The 22,180-nt window shown below is 39.4% G+C and overlaps 1 protein-coding gene across 5 annotated transcripts in view; it reads right to left on the reverse strand.

The window, feature by feature from the left end:
* The window catches only part of RBM26 (RNA binding motif protein 26), a 114,504-nt gene extending 94,757 nt beyond the window's left edge, over positions 1-19,747 (reverse strand). For 3 of the 5 annotated variants that reach the window (XM_006894063.1, XM_006894062.1, XM_006894060.1), the window contains exon 1: positions 19,219-19,747. In XM_006894063.1, coding sequence (XP_006894125.1) covers positions 19,219-19,289 — 71 coding nt within the window. In that variant the 5' untranslated portion in view covers positions 19,290-19,747. The remainder of the gene's footprint in view (positions 1-19,218) is intronic. The other 2 variants (XM_006894061.1, XM_006894059.1) reach the window with 1 other exon arrangement.
* Between the last annotated feature and the right edge of the window lie 2,433 nt (positions 19,748-22,180).

Consider the following 22,180-nt stretch of genomic DNA (forward strand, 5'->3'; position numbering starts at 1 on the left):
CACAGGACAGAGCGGAGTTTAGGGCTGTTGTACATAGGGTCGCTATGAGTCGCAGGCGACTCGACGGCACATAACAACAACAACAACATATTCATAAATAGCAAACATTAAAAAAACAGAAATAGTCATTAACTAAAGAATGAATCAACTGTGTCAAAGGAAGATCTCATGATACAAATACTCATAGACAATCTACTTGCCATTTAAGCAGAGTTTCAAAATTATCCTAAACAGTTCTGTTATGGTCAACAAAACAAGAGGCTTGAAATTTTCACTTTGGGTGATATGTCATAAGAAAATTGAGAGGTAAGTCCTGGAATGGGAAACTCAGTGAAGACATAGTGAGCCCTTTCAAGAACCAAATAAATGAGAATAGACTACTGACAAGACTGAGCAGGGTCACACACAAAGTAACACGGTCACCTACCATCTTTAAACTGGGCGCTTCTATCTTTGAGCAGAAAGATACCATCTTTTAATGGATCTGCACTATTTCAGCACAAAATCCATTTTAAGTTTATGTAAATTTGCCCTGACTGAAATAAACTAACCCCTATCTGTAACAAAATTTTTATCACAGTCATTCACTTGCTGCAGATGCATTTTTTAAAATCATTAACAGGCTTTGAGGTTTTTTCTTGCACTAAAGAAAGGCTAAATACAAACTCTACACACCTGTTCCTACTTACCTGCCTATTCCTAGGAGATAGACAGGAATGATTATTATTCATAACCTGAGTCCCGGATGTATATTAACAAAACAGAATACCGTTGTTATTGAGTACCATTAAGTCACACAATCCATAGTTGACCCTCTAGCAGGTTTTCAGAGGCTGTTAATTGCATGGGTGGAGATTGTTCTCCCATGGAGTAGCTGGTAAACTCAAATCCCAAGCCTTTGGGATTGCAGTGGAGTAGAACATAAATGAAAGAAAGAAAAAAAAATCCTGACATACCATTTAATATACACACTACTGTACTAGTTTTTACTCATCTTGAAGAAAGCAGAAAATCAATGACTAAAAGAAAAAATCTGTCTACAAAACAATGTGCACAGAAACAATGACTTCACTTACACAAAGAAAAGATCTAGATGGTGCCCAATCACAACTGTTCCTGGTCAGGGCATTAAATGAATAGGAGAAAAGTGTATAAAAGTCAATCTATGTAGAAAATGCTAGATTTAACTGGACTAGCAGAGAAAACAGAAAGCCTACAACTATGGATCTGAGATACTCTAAATAGTTTAAAAACTGTGAACTTAAAATTATTGCCAGGATTGTGCAAAAAAACAAACAAAAAAAAATTATTGCCAAAGGTCACCTTTCAACTAAGTAACAGACAGCTTCATAAAATAAGCAATATCATCTGTGAATACTGTGCTCCTTTATATTTAAAAAAATCTTTCTGAGACAAGTCTCATTTACTATACACAAAGATGAGAAAGTTGGAGTGGGAAGAAGGGATAGAGAAGCAAGAATGGAAACAGAACCAGAACAGATATCATTAAAATACTGACAAAATATGTTCCATGTAACCAATGCTACTGAACAATATAGAAAATATCAAGTGACATTTGCTGTGTAAGCTTTCATCAAAAATTCTTTTTATTTAAAAAAAAAAAAAAAAAAGCTAAGGAATTGTGCTGCCAAACCCAAGGCATGCAGTTTAAATTAGCTGTTCCACAGAGATGGGCAATCTCCTCCCTTGGGATTTTCATCTCTGGAAAACCAGCTGGAGGTTTATCTATGGGTTTGTTGGAACACACAGTATATAACAATAACAGATACTAAAAAGCACATTTTTATTGCATTTCACTTACACTGTTTAAAAAATGACAAAACTAGTCTATACAGATAGACACAACCTCTTTGTAAGCAAGGGACAGGTATCTATAAAAGAATACTAAGAGTTACTTTCTTGAGGATGTTTGAGACTTTCTTTGGGTGGTAATTCTGCAGCTGTGCATAGCTATCAAGGCTTACTGAATATTTAAGATATGTTTGTCTTGTTTTATGATAATTATTTACTTACATACAGCAACATTTATTCTAGCACTGTTCGTTTAATTCATCACAGGAAGATGTTTAAAATATAGTACATTCATAGTCACCAATTTCCCGTCAGTTCACCATACTGTGGCAGCTTGTTGTTACTGTGACGCTGGAAGCTCTGTTACCAATATTTCAAATATCTGCAAGATCACCCAAAGTGAACAGATTCTGCAGGACTGGCCATCCACTTCTGAAATAAAGGGCCCTAGAAAACCTATAATAGCAGCAGAACAGTGCCAGACAGTGCCAGAAAATGAGTCCTCCAGTTTGGAAGGCGCTCAAAACACAACTACAGAAGAACTGCCTCCTTAAAGTAGAATCTGCAGTAATGATGGAGGAGGAGTAAAGCTTTCACTCAATGAAGATTCTTAATTTACTGATTAACAAACTTAAAAATGAGAGATCAATTCTGTAAGGACTTACAAGTTATTCTGGTGTTCTTGTTGTAAGAATCAAATAATTAGTGATCTTATTATTTCTAATACACAAAAAAGTGCCAACTATAACTCCAACTTAAATCTTTTCTTGTATAATTTCATTATTTATAACAGAAAATGGTATTTTTTCCCCCATAGAAACAAACACTATGAAGATAAGAAGAGTTTACCATCCATTCACATCTTTCATTCATTATCTTTCCTCCGGGACAAAGGAAGAAAGAAAAAAAATTTGAGGAGTCATCTTGCTTAAACAAATTAATACACACACAGGTGCTGGGGGACCACAAAAATTAAACCATCTCCTTAGAAAAAAAAAAAAAAAAACACCAAAATTAATAATTCTCACTATGGACACAATACAGAAGTACTGAATTTTCCATCCTAGTCATAATATTGTCCATGCCTCTTGGTTTATGCATATTTTTTGAGAAGCACAATAAACTGCAAGTACTAAAAACAAAACATTGCTGTACAAACCAGCCCAAAGCTAACTTTCCAGGGGGGGTTTCTGAAGCTGTAAATCATACGAGAGGTTACTGCTCATCTTTCTCCCATAGAGCAACTGTTGGATTCGAGTTGCCAGAGAAGCTCCCCATTTGGGTTAGCAGCACAATTCCCTAAATACTAGGCCAAGTGCTACACAATGTAAATGCCAAATGCATTTTTAACTTATTATCATGCTGATAAAAAAGTGACAAGAAGTTACAGCAGTGACTGTGGTAATGTTATATTATCAAGAGTAAAAGAAATTAAGAAGATAAAAATATTGTGTCATTATCTACCTATTTATTCTTTTATCAGTTTGAAAACTCATCAGATTAAGAGTACTTTGCAGAATTCTGTTTTGTACAACACTGTTGTTGTTGTGTGCTGTAGTCTTGGAACCAATTCATAGCTGACCCTCTACCAGCTTTCAAGAGGCAGTAAATTACACAGGAGATGGTCCATCCTTCTCAAATGGAACAGTTGATGGATTTGAACCACATGACTATGAGACTGCAGCACAGCTTCTTGAAAATTTGCATAGTGGCATCCAAAAAATGAGTAAATATTCATATTCTCCAATATGTCATTTCCTCCAAAAATAAGTACTTTTCTTGAACTTAAGGAAGCTCTGGTGGCCTAGTGCTAAAAGGCTGCACTGCAATACTGAAGGCATGCAGTTCCAATCCCACCACCTGCTCTGCAGGAGAAGGATGGGCAATCTCCTCCTGTGTGATTAACCGCTTCTGAAAACCTGTCAGAGGATCAGCTATGGGTTGGTTCTGACTCAATGGTACTCAACAACAAACCTGAACTTAAGCTTTACTTAATCTCAAAGTGTTGTATGGTAAAGAGAAAGAAATCGACCTAGCCAGAGACTAAATAATCTTCAAACCCAAATCTCTAATTCTCTAAAATATAATTCAAAGTAAAGAATGATGGAATTTTATAGTTCTAAACAAAACAGAATCTACTCTCTGCTAAGATAATGGGTGCACAAAACAGATATATCAATTAATGCAATTAATATTCAGTTGCAAATCACGCAGGAGGAACTGTGCCAAGCAGAGAACAGGAACATATTTCAATCTTTGATCTGAAGTCAGTTTTCAAGAATCTAAGGTTCTAAGTAACAGTGAATAAGGACAAATTGAGAAAACTGATGCCTTTGAACTGTGGTGTTGGCAGAGAATACTGCATATACCATAGACTGCGGAAAGAACAAACAAATCTCTCTTGAAAGACATGCAGACAGAGTGGCTCCTTAGAGGTGAAGATGATGAGACTGTCAAAGAGGTGCCTGACCCTGGAAAAAGACATCATGACTGGAAAAATGGAATGTCAACAAAGGAAAGAAAGGCCCTTAAGGAGAAGGACTAGAACTGTTGACAGTAAGGATGGGTTTAAACAGGAGATATTGTGAGAATGGTGCAGGATCAGGCAGGGTTTTTGTCTTTTGTTATGCATAGGGTCACTATAAGTCAGAGCCAACTTGACAGCACCTGACAACAGGCTCTAAAAAGGAGGCTAAAACCTCCAACTGGCTAAAACCAGTAACAAGGAGTCAAGTGTGCAAATGATAAACGTCATAAATTCTAAAAATCCGTGCAAGAGGAAAGGAGTTCTGAAATGAGGAAGCACTGATACTGATTCCACCTGGATAGATTCATACAAACAGCTTGGTGGAAAAACTGACATCTCATAGTTGCTTATTTCAGGATATAAAAAGAAATTGGAGTGTATCATAATACAGCAAGATTCTGGAATCAAACTCTTGTTTTGAATTTTGCCTCCTGCTGTTAGGGACCTCTCTAAAGTACTCAAGAGTAATGGTGTCTCTCTGGAGACTAAGGTGCACCTGATACAGGCGATGGTCTTTGCAATCACTTGTTATGCATCAGAGAGTTGGACAATGACTAGGGAGGACAGAAGGAGAATTGATGCCTTTGAGCTGTGGTGCTGGAGAAGAGTATTGAATGTACCATGGACTGCCAAGAAAACAGATTCATCCTGGACAGGATTAAACCAAGCAACTCCTTGGAGGCAAGGATTCTGGGGCTTCGTCTGACATATTTTGGGCATGTTGCCAGGAGGGACGGGTCCTTGGAGAGGGATGTCATGCTTGGGAGGGTGGAGGGACGGCGCAGGAGGGGAAGACCTTCTATGAGATGGATTGATTCAGTGACTGGGGTAATCGGCATGGGTGTATCGGAGGCAGTGCGATTGGCACAGGATAGAGCATGGTTTAGGGCTGTTGTGCATAGGGTCGCTATGAGTCGCAAACGACTCGACGGCACATAACAACAACTACTATAAAATTATGTTACATCACCTGCCTAAGACTCAATTTCATCTTTTAAATTGGATAACAGAACCAAGCTCACATATAAGGGAGTTTGCAAAGCATAAACTGTACAGAGTTGTGCTTCTAACCCAGTGGCTACCTCCCTCTCTGGCTGGCAAGACAAAGACGGGCAACTTCTCAGTCCATTTCTAACCTCGGAAACCTGCCAGAGAGTCAGTTATGAATCCATTCCAATTCACCAGCAGTAAATCTCTGAGAGTTCACATACAAAGAGTAAACAAAGAATTAAAAACCAAATCAAACAAAACATTATCATCAAGTTGGTTCTGACTCAGGGCAACTGTCTATTGAGTTTCTGAGGCTGTATATCTTTATGGGAGAACATTGCCCATCTTTGTCCCAAAGAGCAACTGGTAGATTTGAACCACCAACCTTTGTTGTTGTAAATAAAATTTTTAACTGTGATTTTAACAAATGTTTGCAGAAAAGTCAGATTTTCATTCATTCACTGTTGCATATTTTAGCCCCTCTCTCTCCCTTCCCTGCCCCCTAGTTCCTTTTTTGAAGAAAAAAAAAAAAATTCATTGTTGCCCAATTACCTCTCCTCCCTCACCCCACAGTCCTCTTTGCAATGTACCTGTTATTCTGGGCTGTTGTCCTACATATAATGCTTAATCGTATGTTCCCTTTAAACAGTTCTTTCCTTCATCTGTTCCAATGCAATGTTCATTATCTATCCACTCTTACCCTATTTTACAAACCTTTTAGTCAGCAAAGCAACAAGTACCACAGCTCCCTGCACAAAGATTCTCTCAAAAACTCTCATTGCAGTTGAGTCAGAAATGACTCAAAAGTGACCCTGCAGCAGGTTTTATCAGAGGCTACAAGCATGGAAAGAAATTGCCTATCTTTTCCCCATGGACATGTTGATGGATCTGAATCAGAGGCGTCACCTTTGTTGTCAGAGCAACTCCCTACAGACTAACTACGACACATTAAAAACAACTCAGCTCACTGTCAGTCAGAATTGACAAATGACCCACCAGTGGATTTCCAGAGGCTGAAAGTAACACACAAGGAGACTATCTTTCACTCATGGAGCAGCTGGTGGATTCAAACTGCTGACTTTTGAGCTGGCAGTGCAACTCTATCTATTAAGCCACCACCTGAGCTCCATGTAGTATTTAAATACTAAAAGTTATCTATAAAGTGAGCGAGAAAAGGAAAATATAAAGTGGAAAGCATAGAAAAACTTACTGTTGCTTAAATTAAGACTCATATAAAGTAGGAAGACATAAACTAGAAATACAACAAAAAGTAGAATACTAGAGTTCCAAAAACCAAGCTAAAAGTAAGCAATGTATCATTTAGGAATGTGGAAATATTATCAAGCAGGAGGCTATAAACAAAGTTGGGCCCACACTAGGAAGGGTTTACTAGGTGCATTAGAAAGAATTGTTAAAGAGATGGGATTTGATGAGTAAAGTAATGGGGATTGGGGAGTAAAAAGAAGAAATGCCAAGAGCAAGATTTCAAACCTACATAATTCGAAGACCTATATATGGAAAGAACTGAATCCAGAAAATGCTTACTTTCAGAAACATAATTTTAAGTTTGGACATGAAATCTAGGTAGATACACAGCTTGCTTACAATTGCTGATAAGTACTGAAGAGTTTAATTGCTGATAAGTACTGAAGAGTTTAAAGAATACTTAAGTTTAAACACGTTTTATGAAGAAAAGCCTGCAAAACTAGTCATGAAATTCAGTCTATGAAAACTCTATGGACCACAACAATCTGATCATGGAAATCATGCAGGACTAGCAGTGACCATGAAGCAGAAAATGACTCCGCAGCAAAAAATAGTATCAGTATTAAAAACAATCTTGAACCCAAAAAATAATTTATCTTAACTAGTAAAGGTTTATCTTTTTATGCAATCAAATTGACAACAGCAATTGAAAAGATTAGACAGGACCCTTAACGGGCAGTGAAATTATATTAACTTAGGCAATCAACTATTATTCAATATTTCAGCCTTCATATAATTGAAATGGTGGTCCAATGGTAACAAGATGTGCTGCAATCCCAAAGGCACACGGTCTGATTCCACGAGCTGCTCTCCAGAAGGTTGGACAATCTCCCAGGTGATTAACTGCCTCTGAAAACCCATCAAGAGGGTAAACTATGGGTTTGTTCCAAATCAAAAGCAAACAACAATATAATCTCAATAGGATTTTTATTCAAATATTCTCAATTACATATATTTAAATTTACGTAAGTATGTTCTTGCTGTTACGTGCTGTCAAGTCACTTGCTACTCACAGCAACCCTATGTACAATAGCCCTGAAACCTGTGCTATCCTGTGCCAACCTATGCTCATTACTCCAGTCACTGACTCAATCCATCTCAGAAGGTCTTCCTCTCTTTCCCTGTCCCTCCACCCTTCCAACCATGAGTTTCCTAAGAATTGGTCCCTCCTTGCAACATGCCCAAAGACTGTCAGACGAAGCTTCAGAATCCTTGCCTCCAAGGAGCAGCCTGGTTTTACCCTCTCTAGGATGAATCTGTTCTCCTGGCAGTCTATGTTGTTGTTATGTGTCGTCGAGTCGCTTGCGACTCAGCCCTAAACTCTGCTCTGTCCTGTGCCAACCGCACTGTCTCTGACATTCCCATCCCGATTACCCCAGTCACTGAATCAATCCACCTCATAGAGGGCCTTCCCCTCCTGCGCTGTCCCTCCACCCTACCAAGCATGATGTCCCTCTCCAAGGACTGGTCCCTCCTTACAACATGTCCAAAGTATGTTAGACAGAGAATCCTTGCCTCCAAGGAGCCGCCCGGTTTAACTCTTTCCAGAATGAATCTGTTTTCCTAGCAGTTCATGGTACCCTCAATACACTTCTTCAGCACCACAGCTCAAAGGCATCAATTCTCTTCCTATCCTCCAGCAGTCTATAGTATATTCAATACTCTTTTCCAGCACCATCGCTCAATGGCAAAAATTCTTTTTATCATCCCTGATCACTGTCCACCTTTCTGACACTTAGCAAGTTAACTGTGAAAACTATAGCCTGGATCAGGCACACCAGTCTCCATTCTGACGTTGTTGTCCTTCAGTACTCTGAAGAGGTCCCTGAAAACCGACTTTTCCAATGCAACTAGTCTTTTAATCTCCTGGCTGCCGATACCAAGAGTGTTGATTGTGGAGCCTAGTAAACTAAAGTTGTTAACAATCTCAATCTCTTCACCGCCTATCATGATGCTGTCAATCGGCCCAGTGGTGTGAATCTTTGGTTTTTTGAAGTTGAACTTCAATTCATATTAAAGGTCACAGTCCTTGACCTTCTGTGGCAAGCACCTCAGGTCATTCTCAGTGCCAGCAAGCAGGGTTGTATCATCTGCATAATGCAGGCTATTGATGAGTCTTCAATTCTGATGCCACATACATAAATATACCTATCTAAGTACAAATAGCTAAACTACTATGAAGAGTGTTCAACCCTGTTAACAACAAAAATCATCACGATCTAATCACTTATAACTCCAAGTGACTCCATATGACAGAGAAGAATTGATTCAAGGTTTCTGTAACTTCAAGAAGATTCAATCTCTACTTGAAGAAGCCTCTCCATCTTTTACCCACGGAGAGTTCTGGTGGATTAGAACTGAACTACCACCCTTCCAGTTAACAGCGAGTATTTTTATTCACCGTGTCAAATTAGCAATGCAAATTTTAAAAGTATTATTTTCTTACCTGGTAAGTTTAACAATTTTATATTTTTTAAATTTTCATAGGCAAAGTAGCTAAAGATTTCTAGAATTTTCAAACACATAGTAGTAATGTAAATTACAATTATTTTAGAAGAAAGTTCAATAACTCAACCTTAAATATGTTCAACCTTAAAAAAAAGATTCAACCTTTCATTTGCAGGAATTTATCCAACAGAAATAATTAGGCAAAGATCCATGTATGTCCGAGTGTGTTGATCAGAGTTTAAAAAAAAAAACAACAAACCAACAAACACAAACTTCCAACAACTATAGGGCAATGGTGATCTAATTTATGGAACTACCACAGAATAATAAACTTTATTTAGTGGCATGGAAAAACGGGTTAAATAGAGGGAAAATAAGAATTAAAATGTGATAGTCTCATCTAATTTTTTTTAAACATGCATTGTGTTTATAGATAATTACTAAATTCTTGGTTTATACATAAAATAGATACTCTTGCATAAAGATTAAAAAAATTTTGACATTCAACTGAAAGGTGTTTGTATATTTAACATTCCAGAGAAGGGAATCTTTAGTCTTAACTCTCAAAGTCTCTATAATAGAACATAGTCACATACAATCATTTTTAAGAACCACTGTCATGAATCATAATAGAAGCCATCTCTAGGAATGAATGAATGAGCTATGAAGAGCTGAAATGCTTAGAAGAAAAAAAAAAATACAGTGATATGGTCAGAAAAGAAACTAAAAGACAGAACTGATTTTGAGAACCAAGGAATCAGACAAATGGGAACATAAAAAAGTAGCCTCAGCAATGTCTCACATTGTATACATGGACAAAAGAATGTAAAAAGGGTGTATTTATATTTCATTATCATAGTCATTTGTAATTAGGCAATTTTGGTTGAATACAAGAAGAAACTACTTTAGGCAAGTAGTACTAAAGGATGGTACAGTACAGACTGAGGTTCTGATCTGTTGTCCATAGGGTGGTTATGAGTCAGTCGACTCGGTGGCACCTAAAAACAACAAAGGAAAGACTGAAGACTTGACTACTGTTTGAAAATTTACTAGTAAGAGAAAGCTGGTAAACAAAGTGAATAGGCTGTTGTCAATACAAATAATTCTTAATCATATATTCCTTACTGCTGTCATACAAATAAAGCCTAATCATATATTCTTTCCTTCATCTGTTTCAATGCATTATTATTTACTCCACCTTTTCTTACAAATCCAGGAAAAGAGATGCATAGCTAAATGGACTAGGGAAGGAGCGGGAAAGGAGGAAATTATGCAACAATGAATGAGTATTTTTTTTAAAGTGAACTTGAGAAGGAAGAAAATGTGCAATAATGAATGAATGAAAATCCAACTTTTCTGTAAATGTTCACTAAAATAACAATTAAAAAAGGAAAGTGAATAGAAGGAAAAGATGTGATTTTTTTTAAATTAATTGGTATCATCAAAATGTTGTTAGGTGCCATCAAGGCAAGTACTACTCATAGCAACCCTGTTAACAATAGATCTGAAACTTGTCCTATCCTATGCCATCTTCACACTTCCTTACACACTTGAGCCCACTGCAGCAGTCAATTGGGTCAATACACCTGGTTAAGGGTGTTCCTCTCCTTTGCTTTCCCTCCACCTTTTATATCATGTCCCTCTCCACGGAAGAGCCCCTCCTAACAACATGCCCACAGTATGTGAGGTGAAGCCTCATCACCTCTGCCTCCAAAGAACACTCCTGACGTACCCTTTCTAAGGTATATTTGTTGTTTGGATGTTGTTCCGTGTTCTCCTCCAATACCACAGCTCAAAGGCATCAATTCATCCTTACTAAATGTCCAGCTCTCAGAAGCACAGCAGTGATCAGAAAGGCCATGACCTGAATCAGAAGCACCTTAGTCCTCAAACTGACATCATTATTCCTCAATAATTTGGAGAAGTCCCTCACTGCAGACCTTCCCAGTGCAATACGTCTCCTGATTTTCTGTGTTTCAGGACCAAAAATATTGATTCTGAAACCAAGTTACTGATGCTAAATTTGTTTTCCTTCCTTAAGGAATGTCAGACTATGCCAATAGAATTAAGAAGAAGAAAAAGTTCAACAATCTCCATTCCTGGAATTTTGGTTCCGTTTTCATCTTGCAAACCTAAAAGAACAGTTCCTCCTCTAAGAATAAAAATGAAGGTTAAGTGAGACAAGTGATTAAAGGAGGAAAGCCGACCAAATCACTGGAGGTGTTACTTTCAGAGTCTATAAAACTGGGATAACCAAGAAGCATAGAACCTAAGACTATTTTTTGCAATTAGAGCAAATATCATCTTAAAAATCAGTATATATTAATAGAAAATAATAAAATTACAGTTTCTTATAATAGTTAATTAGAAACATGGCTTTAAAATCAGAAAGCCTGAGTTTAAATCATCATTAAGCTATATTCTGTAGCTGTCTGACTTTGGGCAAATACTGTCACTTTCTGCTTTTATGTCTCACTTTCTGCATTTGTGAAAGCTAGATAATAATTACCCAAAGAACTTCTGAGATAAAAACCGTTCAAAGAATTAAAATATTGAAATTAAGATGGCAATAGTAGTGGTTACAACAGTAACAGTACTAGTAACAATGTAACAAATTTATTTACTCTGAAGATTATTCAAAACCCACTGGAAGAGGGAAACGAACAGGGATCCACCAAAATTCAAGCTGTATTCAGAAGACACCTCAGGAAAGGGTAGATCTTCACTCGAAGTGGAGAACAGAAAGATGCCTGTGTTTTATTGACTACACAAAAGCATTTGACTGTGTGGATCCTAAGAGATTATGAATATTGAGATTATAATATTTCTTTAATTAACATTTCTTTAGATTATAGCATTAGAAAAATGGAATCACAGAACACTTGTGTTTATGTGAAATTTAGAACTAGGAACAAGATACAATGATACAAACACAACAAGAGGGCACTCACTGCATGATGTAATATCAAAATGGTGTGCATCAGGATTTTATCCTTTTTCTCCATACCTATTCAATTTCTATGCTGAGCAAATCATTTGAGAAGATGGACTTTATGAAGAAGGCTGTGGCATCATAAATAGAGGAAGATTCATCAACAACCTGTGTTATATACAAAATCTTTCTTGCTCAAAGTAAAGAGGACTTGAAACACTGCAAATCAAAGACTACAGTTTTCAAAATAGATTACATCTCAACATCCAGAAAACAAAAATTATCACCTCTATACTAAAAGGTAACATCATAATAAATGGATAAAAGATTGATGTCAAGGATTTCATCTTTTTTTTTCTTTTATTTTTTGTCTTTTAATGTTTTTATTTTCTTTTCCTTTTAATGTGGCTTGTTCATCCACAATCAACATCTATTGTAACAGCAACCAAGAAATCAATATATATACTGCACTGAGAAAATTTGCTATCAAAGACCTCTCCAAAGTGCCAAGGAGCAAACATGTCAGTCAGTTCACAGACTAAGGTGTGCACCCAAAGCCATGGTCTTTTCAATTGTTTCCTATGCATATGAAAGCTGGACAATGACTAAGACAGACAGAACAACAAATGAAGTCTTTGAATTGTGATGCTAGAAAAGAGCAGAGCATTGAATATCTCATGGACTGCCAAAAGAAAAACAAGTTTGTCTTGGAGTGAAGGTGCTCCTCAGAAGCACTTTAAGTCACTGTGTCAAAATGTTAAGTATTTCAGGACAATGATTTTAACACATACATTAAAACAAAATCTAGAACTCTGGTAAAACCTACAGAACATCTAATTTTTAAAAAATACAAGCGTATAAAAATAAATACATTTATAAATACAAATGTCAATTTAAAAACTTAACTGCCCTAAATTGAAGCTGAAGAAAATGAAAATAAGTCCACAAGAAACAAACTACAAACCTGAACTTATCCTATATTAATTTTAAAACCATCAAGAACAGAGCTGATAAACTGAGGAAAATTATCAAAGACCAGACAAGTTGTGGGATGAAACCAAGAATATCATCCAGGATGAAAGCAAATGGTTATAAAAAGTACAGGAAAGAAAAAAAAAAAATAAGAAAAGAACAAGTTAGTTGTTAGAAGGGATTTTGAAACTTGCAAGAACTTCGAGAAGCCAAAATAAAGGGAAGAAATGAAAAAGAGACAAACAGAAGATTTCAAATTTTCAGTTTGAAAAAGACAAAGCAAAATGCGTGAACACCTAGAGAGAGAAAACTAAAAGGGAAGAACATCCTCATTATTTCTCAAGCTGAAAAAAACCGAAGAACAAATTCAAGCCTTAAGTTGTAATTCTGAAGGATTCAAAGGACAAAACTGGAAGAACCAGGAAGCATCAAAGACCATGAAAGGAATACACAGAATCACTGTACCAAAAAGAAGTGGCTGGCACTGAACCATTTCAGAAAGCAGCATACAAACAAAAACCAAGAGTACTGAAGGAGGAAGACATTCAAGCTACACTGAAGGTATTGGCAAAAAATAAGGTCCCAAATACTAATGGAGTATCAATTACATTGATACTCAACAAAGATAGCCCTGGCCATGAACACTGACCTACACCAAGAAATCTGGAAACCAATTATTTATTTCCATTTCAAAACAAGGTGATCCAACAGCATGTGGAAATTACCAAACAATATCATTAGTATCATACACAAGTAAAATCTTCCTGAAATTATTTAAAACACACTAGAATGGCACATTAACAGAGTACTGCAAGAAATTAAGAAATTCAGAAGAGGCTGTCAAACTAGAAAATCACTGCCACGGAGTTGGGATTGACTTATAGAGAACTCTCCAGTGAGTTTTTGGAGGCTACAAATCACAAAGAGAAGTGCCCATTTTTCTTCCTTGGAGCCACTGGTGGATTAGAAACAGAAACACTACCTTTACACTAGCAATGCAACTCCATGGGGTTTACATCACCAGAGATCTATGGAACAAAGGATATAATTACTAATGTCAGGTAGATCCTCGCTAAAAGTACAGACAACTAGAAAGCTGTTTATATTTGTTTTATTCACTATGCAAAAGCTTCTGACTGCATGGGTCATAATAATTATGAAAAACATTGAGAAAAGGTCCATTTCAGATCACTTAATTGTATTCATGCAAAATCTCTACAGAGACCAAGCAGCAGCCATTCAAACAGAATAGGGCACCACTGCATGGTTTAAAATCATAAAAGATATGTGTCAAGGTTGTATCCTTTCTCCATACCTACTCATTAGTTATGCTAAAAAAATCATCAGAGAAGTTGGATTAAATGAGGAATGAAGCAATGAGGTTGGAGGAAGACTCACTAAAAATGTACCTCATGCAGATGACACAATCTTGCTTGTTGAAGACGACTTAAAAGCATTTACTGAAGAAGGGTAAAGACTACAGCCTTCAGTCCTGATTACATCTCATTATCAAGAAAACAAAAATTCTCACAAATATATCAACAGTCAACATCATGACAGGTGAAGAATTCAAGACGGAAGCTGCCAAAGATTTCATTTCACTTGGTTCCACACAGTAAGAAACCAAAAGATGTGTTGCACTGGGAAAATCAGCTGTCAAGGTCCTCTTTAAGGAGCTAAAAGATGTTTGTTATGAAGTTGTGACTGACCCAAGCCATAGTATTTTCAACTGCTTCACCAAGCCATAGTATTTTCAAATGCTTCATATGCATGTGAAATTTGGACAATGAATAAGAAGAGCAAAGAATTAATGCCTTTGAATTGTGATGTTGGCTTTAAGTATTGAATATCCCTATGGACTGCCAAAAGAACAAAATTCTGTCTTGGAGAGGTGCACAGGGTGCTTTAGAGACAAGGATGGTGAAAAATGGTCTCATAACTTTGAGTATGCTGTCAGGAGGGGTCAGACCATGGAAAAAGACATCATATTGAAAAAGGTAGAAAGGTAAAGAACCTCATGGAGATGGACAGACACAGTGACTGCAACACAGGGCTCAGTCATGGGTGGTGCAGGATAGGGTAAGGCCTCTAAACTATAACAAAAGCCTTTCCCCCATCTTCACATTATCCTTCAGTAACATCCAAAACCCTTAACATAACTCAATGAAACATTTGTGAGATCTGATTTCTCTCTTTGGAGGTATCCACTTCCATGCAGTTACTCAATTTCTTCCAATTCCTCAAAGACTTTCTTTTCCTTTCAGTTTAGTCTCCGTGCTATCTGTTCTCCAAAACCAAGAATGCTTTACAGATCCCCATCCTCACTCTTTGGTCTAGCAAACTGTTTTTAATCCTGAAGGATAAGATGGCATGTTACATCACAGGGAAAGCTTTCCTAACCTCCTCAGACACATATTTTAGCAGCATTCTGGACTTCTCCAAAACAGTCAGTATACCTGTAATTAGTTCTTCAATATCTGTCTTCCCTGCTAAGTGGGAAACATGAATAGCAATTCCATGTCCTGTCTCAATCTACTATTAAGGGTAATCGTATCTCAATACTGAATTAAAAGAATAATAAATGTAGGGTAAGTCCAAAACCATGACCTACTACTTTACACTTTACTAGCACACAGAGCTAAAAGACGTCCATATAAATTTCAAGTCCTTCAAACATTTGTCCTCAAGCAGATGTTATGTGGCAGTTAGAGCTTAAAGAAGTAACAATAAATATCAATAATATCGAAAATAAATACGTAATAAACATATACTAGTTTCACAGAACTGGAAACCACTACTCTTGAGTAACTGGAATTATCTTTTATAACTCATAATCTAAAAGAATTAACCTGAGATGCAATCTAAGATTACTCACAATGTGAAGAACCTTAGGTATTATTGAAGGATAATGTGAAGCTAGACATACAAAAAGTACCTGGAGAAGAGTTCCATTTTTACCACAGCAGCTTACATTACAAAATGACAAATCCAAATTCTTTTTTTTTTTTTTTTTGACAAATCCAAATTCTTATCACTCCTCTACTGTTGGTGATGCTATGTGTCATTAAGTCGGAACCAACTCATAGCTGATCCTCCAGCCAGTTTGCAGAGACTGTAAATCAGAGGAGACGGCCCATCTTTCTTCCACAGAGCAGCTGGGAGATTTGAACTGCCTGCCATTCAACTGAAGTGCAGCCCCTTACCCATTAGGTCGCCAGAGCCTCCTACTAGTAGTGCTTTAATTATTCCAACAGTAACAAAATACAGAACTATAGTCACCCGAATACAGTACCTGGAATATGCTTTATTAAGACTAAAAAACAATTATAGGTATAAACATCAAGTAGCTATAAACAACTTTCTTATTTAGACTACCAACGAGTAAAAAAAAAAAAAATGGTAACTTGGAAATCAAAGGCTTCAAAAAACTGTTGTATTAGCACAAAACATTTTTTAAATTTATTTACTATTGAATAGTTGTGGAGTGCTTCTAACATGCAAGGCAATAATATAAAATTATCTTAACACATGGTCATTCTTTTCTCTACAGATGAGGAAACAAACTTACTGGGTAAGTAGATCAACTTACTCAATATATACAGCAAAGTCAAAGTTCAAACCTAGCCAACTCTGACTCTATAGAGTAATTCTTTTTAACCACTCCACTAGGCTGCCCACTTTCTCTCCAATTCAACAAAATGAGAATTTTTTTCTGTACCACTCCACTCTCAAAAAACTGTATTTTGCCAAATCCATCAATAAACTCTGCCAATCTAAGAAACACAGACCTAAACTCCACCTTGACATCTCACTTAGATGTGACACCTCATATGTAATTACAATCACCTACCCTTAATTTCTCCTCTTGCCCTTTATTCTCCAAAGAACCACTACCTGTCCAGTTTACTATGCTGAATTCTTGGGCAGCACCTTTGATTTCCTTTTCCCTCACTCACATAAAAGCTATCAGCAAGTTTAAGTAGATCTGGCAGCATCAGGATGGATGGTGAAAAGATTTGAGATTGTTCACAGCTTTAGTTCGCTTGGCTCCACAGTCAACACTCTTGGCACTAGTAGTCAGGAAATTAAAAGGCGTATTGTCATGAGAAAAGTCTGCTGTTAGGGACCTCTCCAAAATACTGAAGAGCAATGGTGTCTCTCTGGAAACTAAGGTGCGTCCGATACAAGCCATGGTCTTTGCTATCACTTGTTATGCATCAGAGAGTTAGAGAGTGACTAAGGAGGATAGGAGAATTGATGCCTTTGAGCTGTGGTGCTGGAGAAGAGTACTGAGGGTACCATGAACTACTAGGAAAACAGATTCATCCTAGAAAGGGTTAAACTGGGAGGCTCCTTGGAGGCAATGATTCTGAGGCTTCATCTAACATACTTTGAACATGTTATAAGGAGGGACTGGTCCTTGGAGAGGGACATGATGCTTGGGAGGGTAGAGGGACAGCACAGAAGGAGAAGGCCCTCTATGAGGTGGATTGATTCAATGACTGGGGCAATTGGGATGGGAGTGTCAAAGGCAGTGCGATTGGCACAGGACAGAGCAGAGTTTAGGTCTGTAGTACACAGGATCGCTATGAGTCGCAAGCGACTCAATGGCATGTAGCAACAACAACAACTTCATGAAGACTATGTAGTTCTGTCTTCACTATTCCTAATGCCAGTTACCATGATCTCTGCTTGCTGGAACTCTTAGAACAGTCTCTTTAATTCCACTGTTGATCTACTACTCTCTACAAAACAGGCAGTTAAAAGTCTGATCCATCCTTGTCTGCTATAAATTCTCTCATGTTTCCCCATTATCTTTTAACTAAAATCCAAACACCTGTTCATGGCCTAGAATGTCCAACAGGATTTAGCCCCTGTCTACTTCTCCAACTGCATGTTCTTCCCTTCAATCATCCAGCAGAACACTGCTTGCAACCACAATGGTTTCCTTGCTTTCCTGTTGCTTCTGTGGTGTGCCATCAATTCAGAAGTGACCCACAGCTGACCCTCCAATGGATTTTTCAGAGGCAACAAAAAACACCAGAGGAAAACTACTCACCGTTCTCCCACAGCCTAGTGAATTCAAACCATGTCCGTTTGGGATTGTAGCACAGCTTTTTACCACTAGGCCACCATATTTATCACTAAAGCAGGGTTTTTGCACTTGCAGTTCCTTCTGCAAAGAGCATTCTTTTTTACAACAGATTTTTACATGGACAGCGTCTTCTCCTTCCTCAGCGTTGCTCACATTTCACCCCCTCAAAGAGGCTTTCCATGCCTTAACTGAAGGGACCTCTCCTCTAATCATTCTTTTACAGGACCTTCTCATTGCAACTGTCATACTTCTTATTAACTGAAATTCTATTCTTTTCTTGTTTGCTATGCCTGGCCTTCCTCGAAATATGAAATCAATATTCAAAAGCTTCCCACAATTGCTAGTAAATACTCAGTAAGTTGTTTCTTGTGTATCAACCAAAAATAGTAAGTTGTTCACTATGCAGCAAACAATTCTAAAAAAATCCGTAACAAGCACCTAGATTGCAATATCATTTGAATGCACTCATGGAGAATTCGTTACAACACCCTTTAAATTTCCCCACCAAGAGCGTTTCAGCACTCTGGTACCTCCCCACAATTCATCGACCCTACTTCATTTCAAACTGGCAACAGCAACATGTATCTCATACGATCAGAAAAGGCATTTTCCCCTTTCCCCTCTGATGGGAACCACCGTGCCTATAGGCGGGAAAAGGCAGCTTCATTTCACCGGGCACCTTAGCACCTGTTACATCTGCAATCAGTGAGGAGAGGCGCCTGGGAACCAGAAAGCACATGGAAGACGTGGCCTTCTTTCAGGGATTGTTTGGAGAAGTCCTGAGTGATTTCGTCCAGAGATGTCCTAATCTCGAATAAAGGCCATTCACTTCATTCCAAGGAAAACAGGTAAAATGGCCAGCGAGGAGGCAACGCTCGGATTCTGCACAAGACACTGACTGGGGGGCCCCGTTTGGAAGTTAGGTCGCACTATACCTAACGGGAAAACCAGAGCGCAACACACCGGTTAGAGCGCCTGCTGGCCAATGAAAAAAAGGTCAGCGCAAGCTCGCAGGGGTCTCCTGCGCCTGGCAGGGAGCGGGGAGAGGGGCAGAGAACCCCAGAACCTCCATTTATCGCGTCGGCCTCCACCACAGGCATCAGGAGGAAAGAGCACACGTCGGTGCCCCCCTGTCTCCCAACACCATCCCCACAGAGATACCCCGCCGGTACTCACATGGGCTCCAGAGTCTTGCTGAGCCAGGACTTGAGCGCCTCGAAGTTTTCAATGATCATTTTAGTCACCATCCACAGCGGCCCGGAGGCCCGTCACACTCTTCCTCCGCCCGCCCAGGTCGCGGCCGCTTCAGCCGCCGCTGCCGCCGCTGCCCCCGCCCCTCCTCCGCGCGCTGCCCGCGTGGGCCGCGGTGGGAGGTGCCGGTGGCAAGTTCCCGCGAGCCCTTCTCGGCCACCAGTTTCACGGGGGCTGCTGCAGGCCGCGACCGCGCGGGGTGCCGGGGGCTCCCCCTCCCCGGACCCCAGCCCGAGCTGAGGCTGCAACGGCTTGCCCGGGCCCTCCCCCTTCCCTGCACCCTAGCAAATCTTCCCGCGCGGGCAGCGCAACCCGCACCTAAACCCGCGCTTCCTCTAAGCCTCGACGCCGGGTGCTTGCTGACAACGCAAAAGAGGCAAAAGTAAAGAAAGCTATTGATGAAGGGAAGCTCAATGGGAAAATTCCGGGGGTCTTCCCGGCTAACAGCACCCCCAAGAAGATGGCTGCCGATAAATCTCGCGAGAATTTATGCAATCTCGCGGTGATTGCGGAGACTGCTGGGAAGACACGTAAGATCAGCGGAGAGAGCTTGCTTCAAAGTATGGGATCGCATTTCTTTCATTTTGCCGTGGCTGTCCTCTTTTCTGTGATCTCAGGGTTTGTTATCTTAGTGAATGAGGACTTTTTTCCCCCCCGCTGTCCCTCAGGGTGTTTAGCAAACAGCTGGAGACCCTGTCCAGTCCAGTCATAGCCCAGATTTCCTGCGGATCAGCTGGAACGAACTTGCTGGAGGCAATGCTCCTAGAGAGCGTCCACTACAGTGTCTTGTTTTCAGGTGACCTGTGGTGTGCTGCCTCCTTCCTTTATTCCAGTGGCTTGCTGATAATCGTAGTCTGCGTGTTGGAAATGTGAACTAGTCTTCAACAACACGCTGAGATCTTTTCCAAAATTACTTGACTTGATGAAAGAGCACTAATAACCAAAGGACACAACAAACTGTGGCTGACTCTGAGAATGGGAATCCCAGAACACTTGATCGTTCTAAAGCGAAACCTATACTTGGACCAAGAGGAAGTCGTAAGAACAGAGCAAGGAAACACTGCATGGTTCAAAACTGGGAAGGGCGTACGCCATGGATTTGACCTGTAAGCAGAACAGATTATCCTGGAGGCTGGGCTCTATGAGGAGAAATGTGGGGTCAAGATTGGTGGAAAATCTGTCAACAATCTGCGTTATGCAGATGACACAACCCTGCTTGCTGAAATTGAGGAGGACCTGAAGCTCTTGCTGCAGAGGGTCAAGGACTGCAGCCTCCAATATGGATTGAGGCTCAATATTAAGAAGACAAAGATTCTCACCACTGGGCCAGTTGGCAGCATCAGGATGGATGGTGAAAAGATTGAGATTGCTCACAGCTTTAGTTTGCTTGGCTCCACCGTCAACACTGTTGGCACTAGTAGCCAGGAAATTAAAAGGTTGTACATAGGGTCGCTATGAGTCGCAAACGACTCGATGGCACGTAACAACAACAAACAATTGTCATGGGAAAGTCTGCTGTTAGGGACCTCTCCAAAGTATTGAAGAGCAATGGTGTCTCTCTGGAGACTAAGGTGCGTCCAGTACAGGCCATGGTCTTTGCTATTACTTGTTATGCATCGGAGTTGGACAATGACTAAGGAGTATTGATGCCTTTGAACTGTGGTGCTGAAGAAGAGTATTGAGGGTACCATGAACTGCTAGGAAAACAAACAGATTCATTCTGGAAAGGGTTAAACCTGGCGACTTCTTGGAGGCAAAGATTCTGAGGTTCTGTCTAACATACTTTGAACATGTAAGGAGAGACCGGTTCTTAGAGAGGGACATCATGCTTGGGAGGGTGGAGGGACAGCACAGGAGGGGGAGGCCCCCTGTGAGGTGGACTGATTCAGTGACTGGGGTAATCGGGATGGGTGTGTCAGAGACAGTGCGATTGACACAGGACAGAGCAGAGTTTAGGGCTGTTGTACATAGGGTTGCTATGAGTAACAAGCGACTCAACGGCACAACAACAACCATCTGTAACAACTCACCTAAAACTGTTGGATTTTCCCCATCTGAAAATGAGAAAGGAATTCCCATCCCCCTATTTTAATTCTCTTCATTTAAAGCAAATTCTGCCCCATTTAGAGAAATCCAGTGACAGGACAAGCTTGCATATCACCATTTTTAATTCATTTTCCACCCCTGTCCTATAGAATTTTCCGTTGTGGTGAGGTAAGCTTGATTCTTGCCTGTGGTGTTATTCTTGTTCAGAAGCTCAGGTCTTCTGCAAACTCAAAGACATTAGTTTGAAATCCACCAGCTGTTCCACAGGAGAAAGATGAGCAATCTCCTCCATACAATTTACACCCACTGAAAACATGCTAGAGGGTTAGCTTTCAATCAACAGTAATGACTGACTTTTTACAGAGGTTTGTACTGCAAAAGAGGTGTCAGGCCTCTGGGGACTTCTACAATAAGGCAGATAGTCCCCTGTGAGATTTACCCCATGGCAATGAGTTTGAGGCTTTTAGTTGGAAGAGATAAAAAAGTAATAGGAAACTTCAAAAATGAGTTGTAATCATTGAAACTAACATTTCATTATTGTTTTGTGCCATCGAGTCCAAAGCAACTCATAGTTGACCCTCCAGCAGGTTTTCAGAAGCAGTTAATGATGACAGGGAAGCAGATTGCCTACCTGTCTCCCTCAAAGGTCATGGTAGATTGCATCTGACATCTAGACATTTAATAAATAAAAGGAAGACATGCCTTCTTAGACTAGAAGGACAACTATTGTTATATACCATGGAGTTGCAACTAACCCATAACTGACGCTCTGGTGAGTTTTCAGAGCAAGGAGACTGCCCATCTTTCTTCTGTCCTGAAGAGCAGCTGGTGGATTAGAATT

Source organism: Elephantulus edwardii, unplaced genomic scaffold, assembly GCF_000299155.1.
Source record: "Elephantulus edwardii isolate Elephantulus edwardi_28Jun2011 unplaced genomic scaffold, EleEdw1.0 scaffold00134, whole genome shotgun sequence".
Classification (NCBI taxonomy): Eukaryota; Metazoa; Chordata; class Mammalia; order Macroscelidea; family Macroscelididae; genus Elephantulus; species Elephantulus edwardii.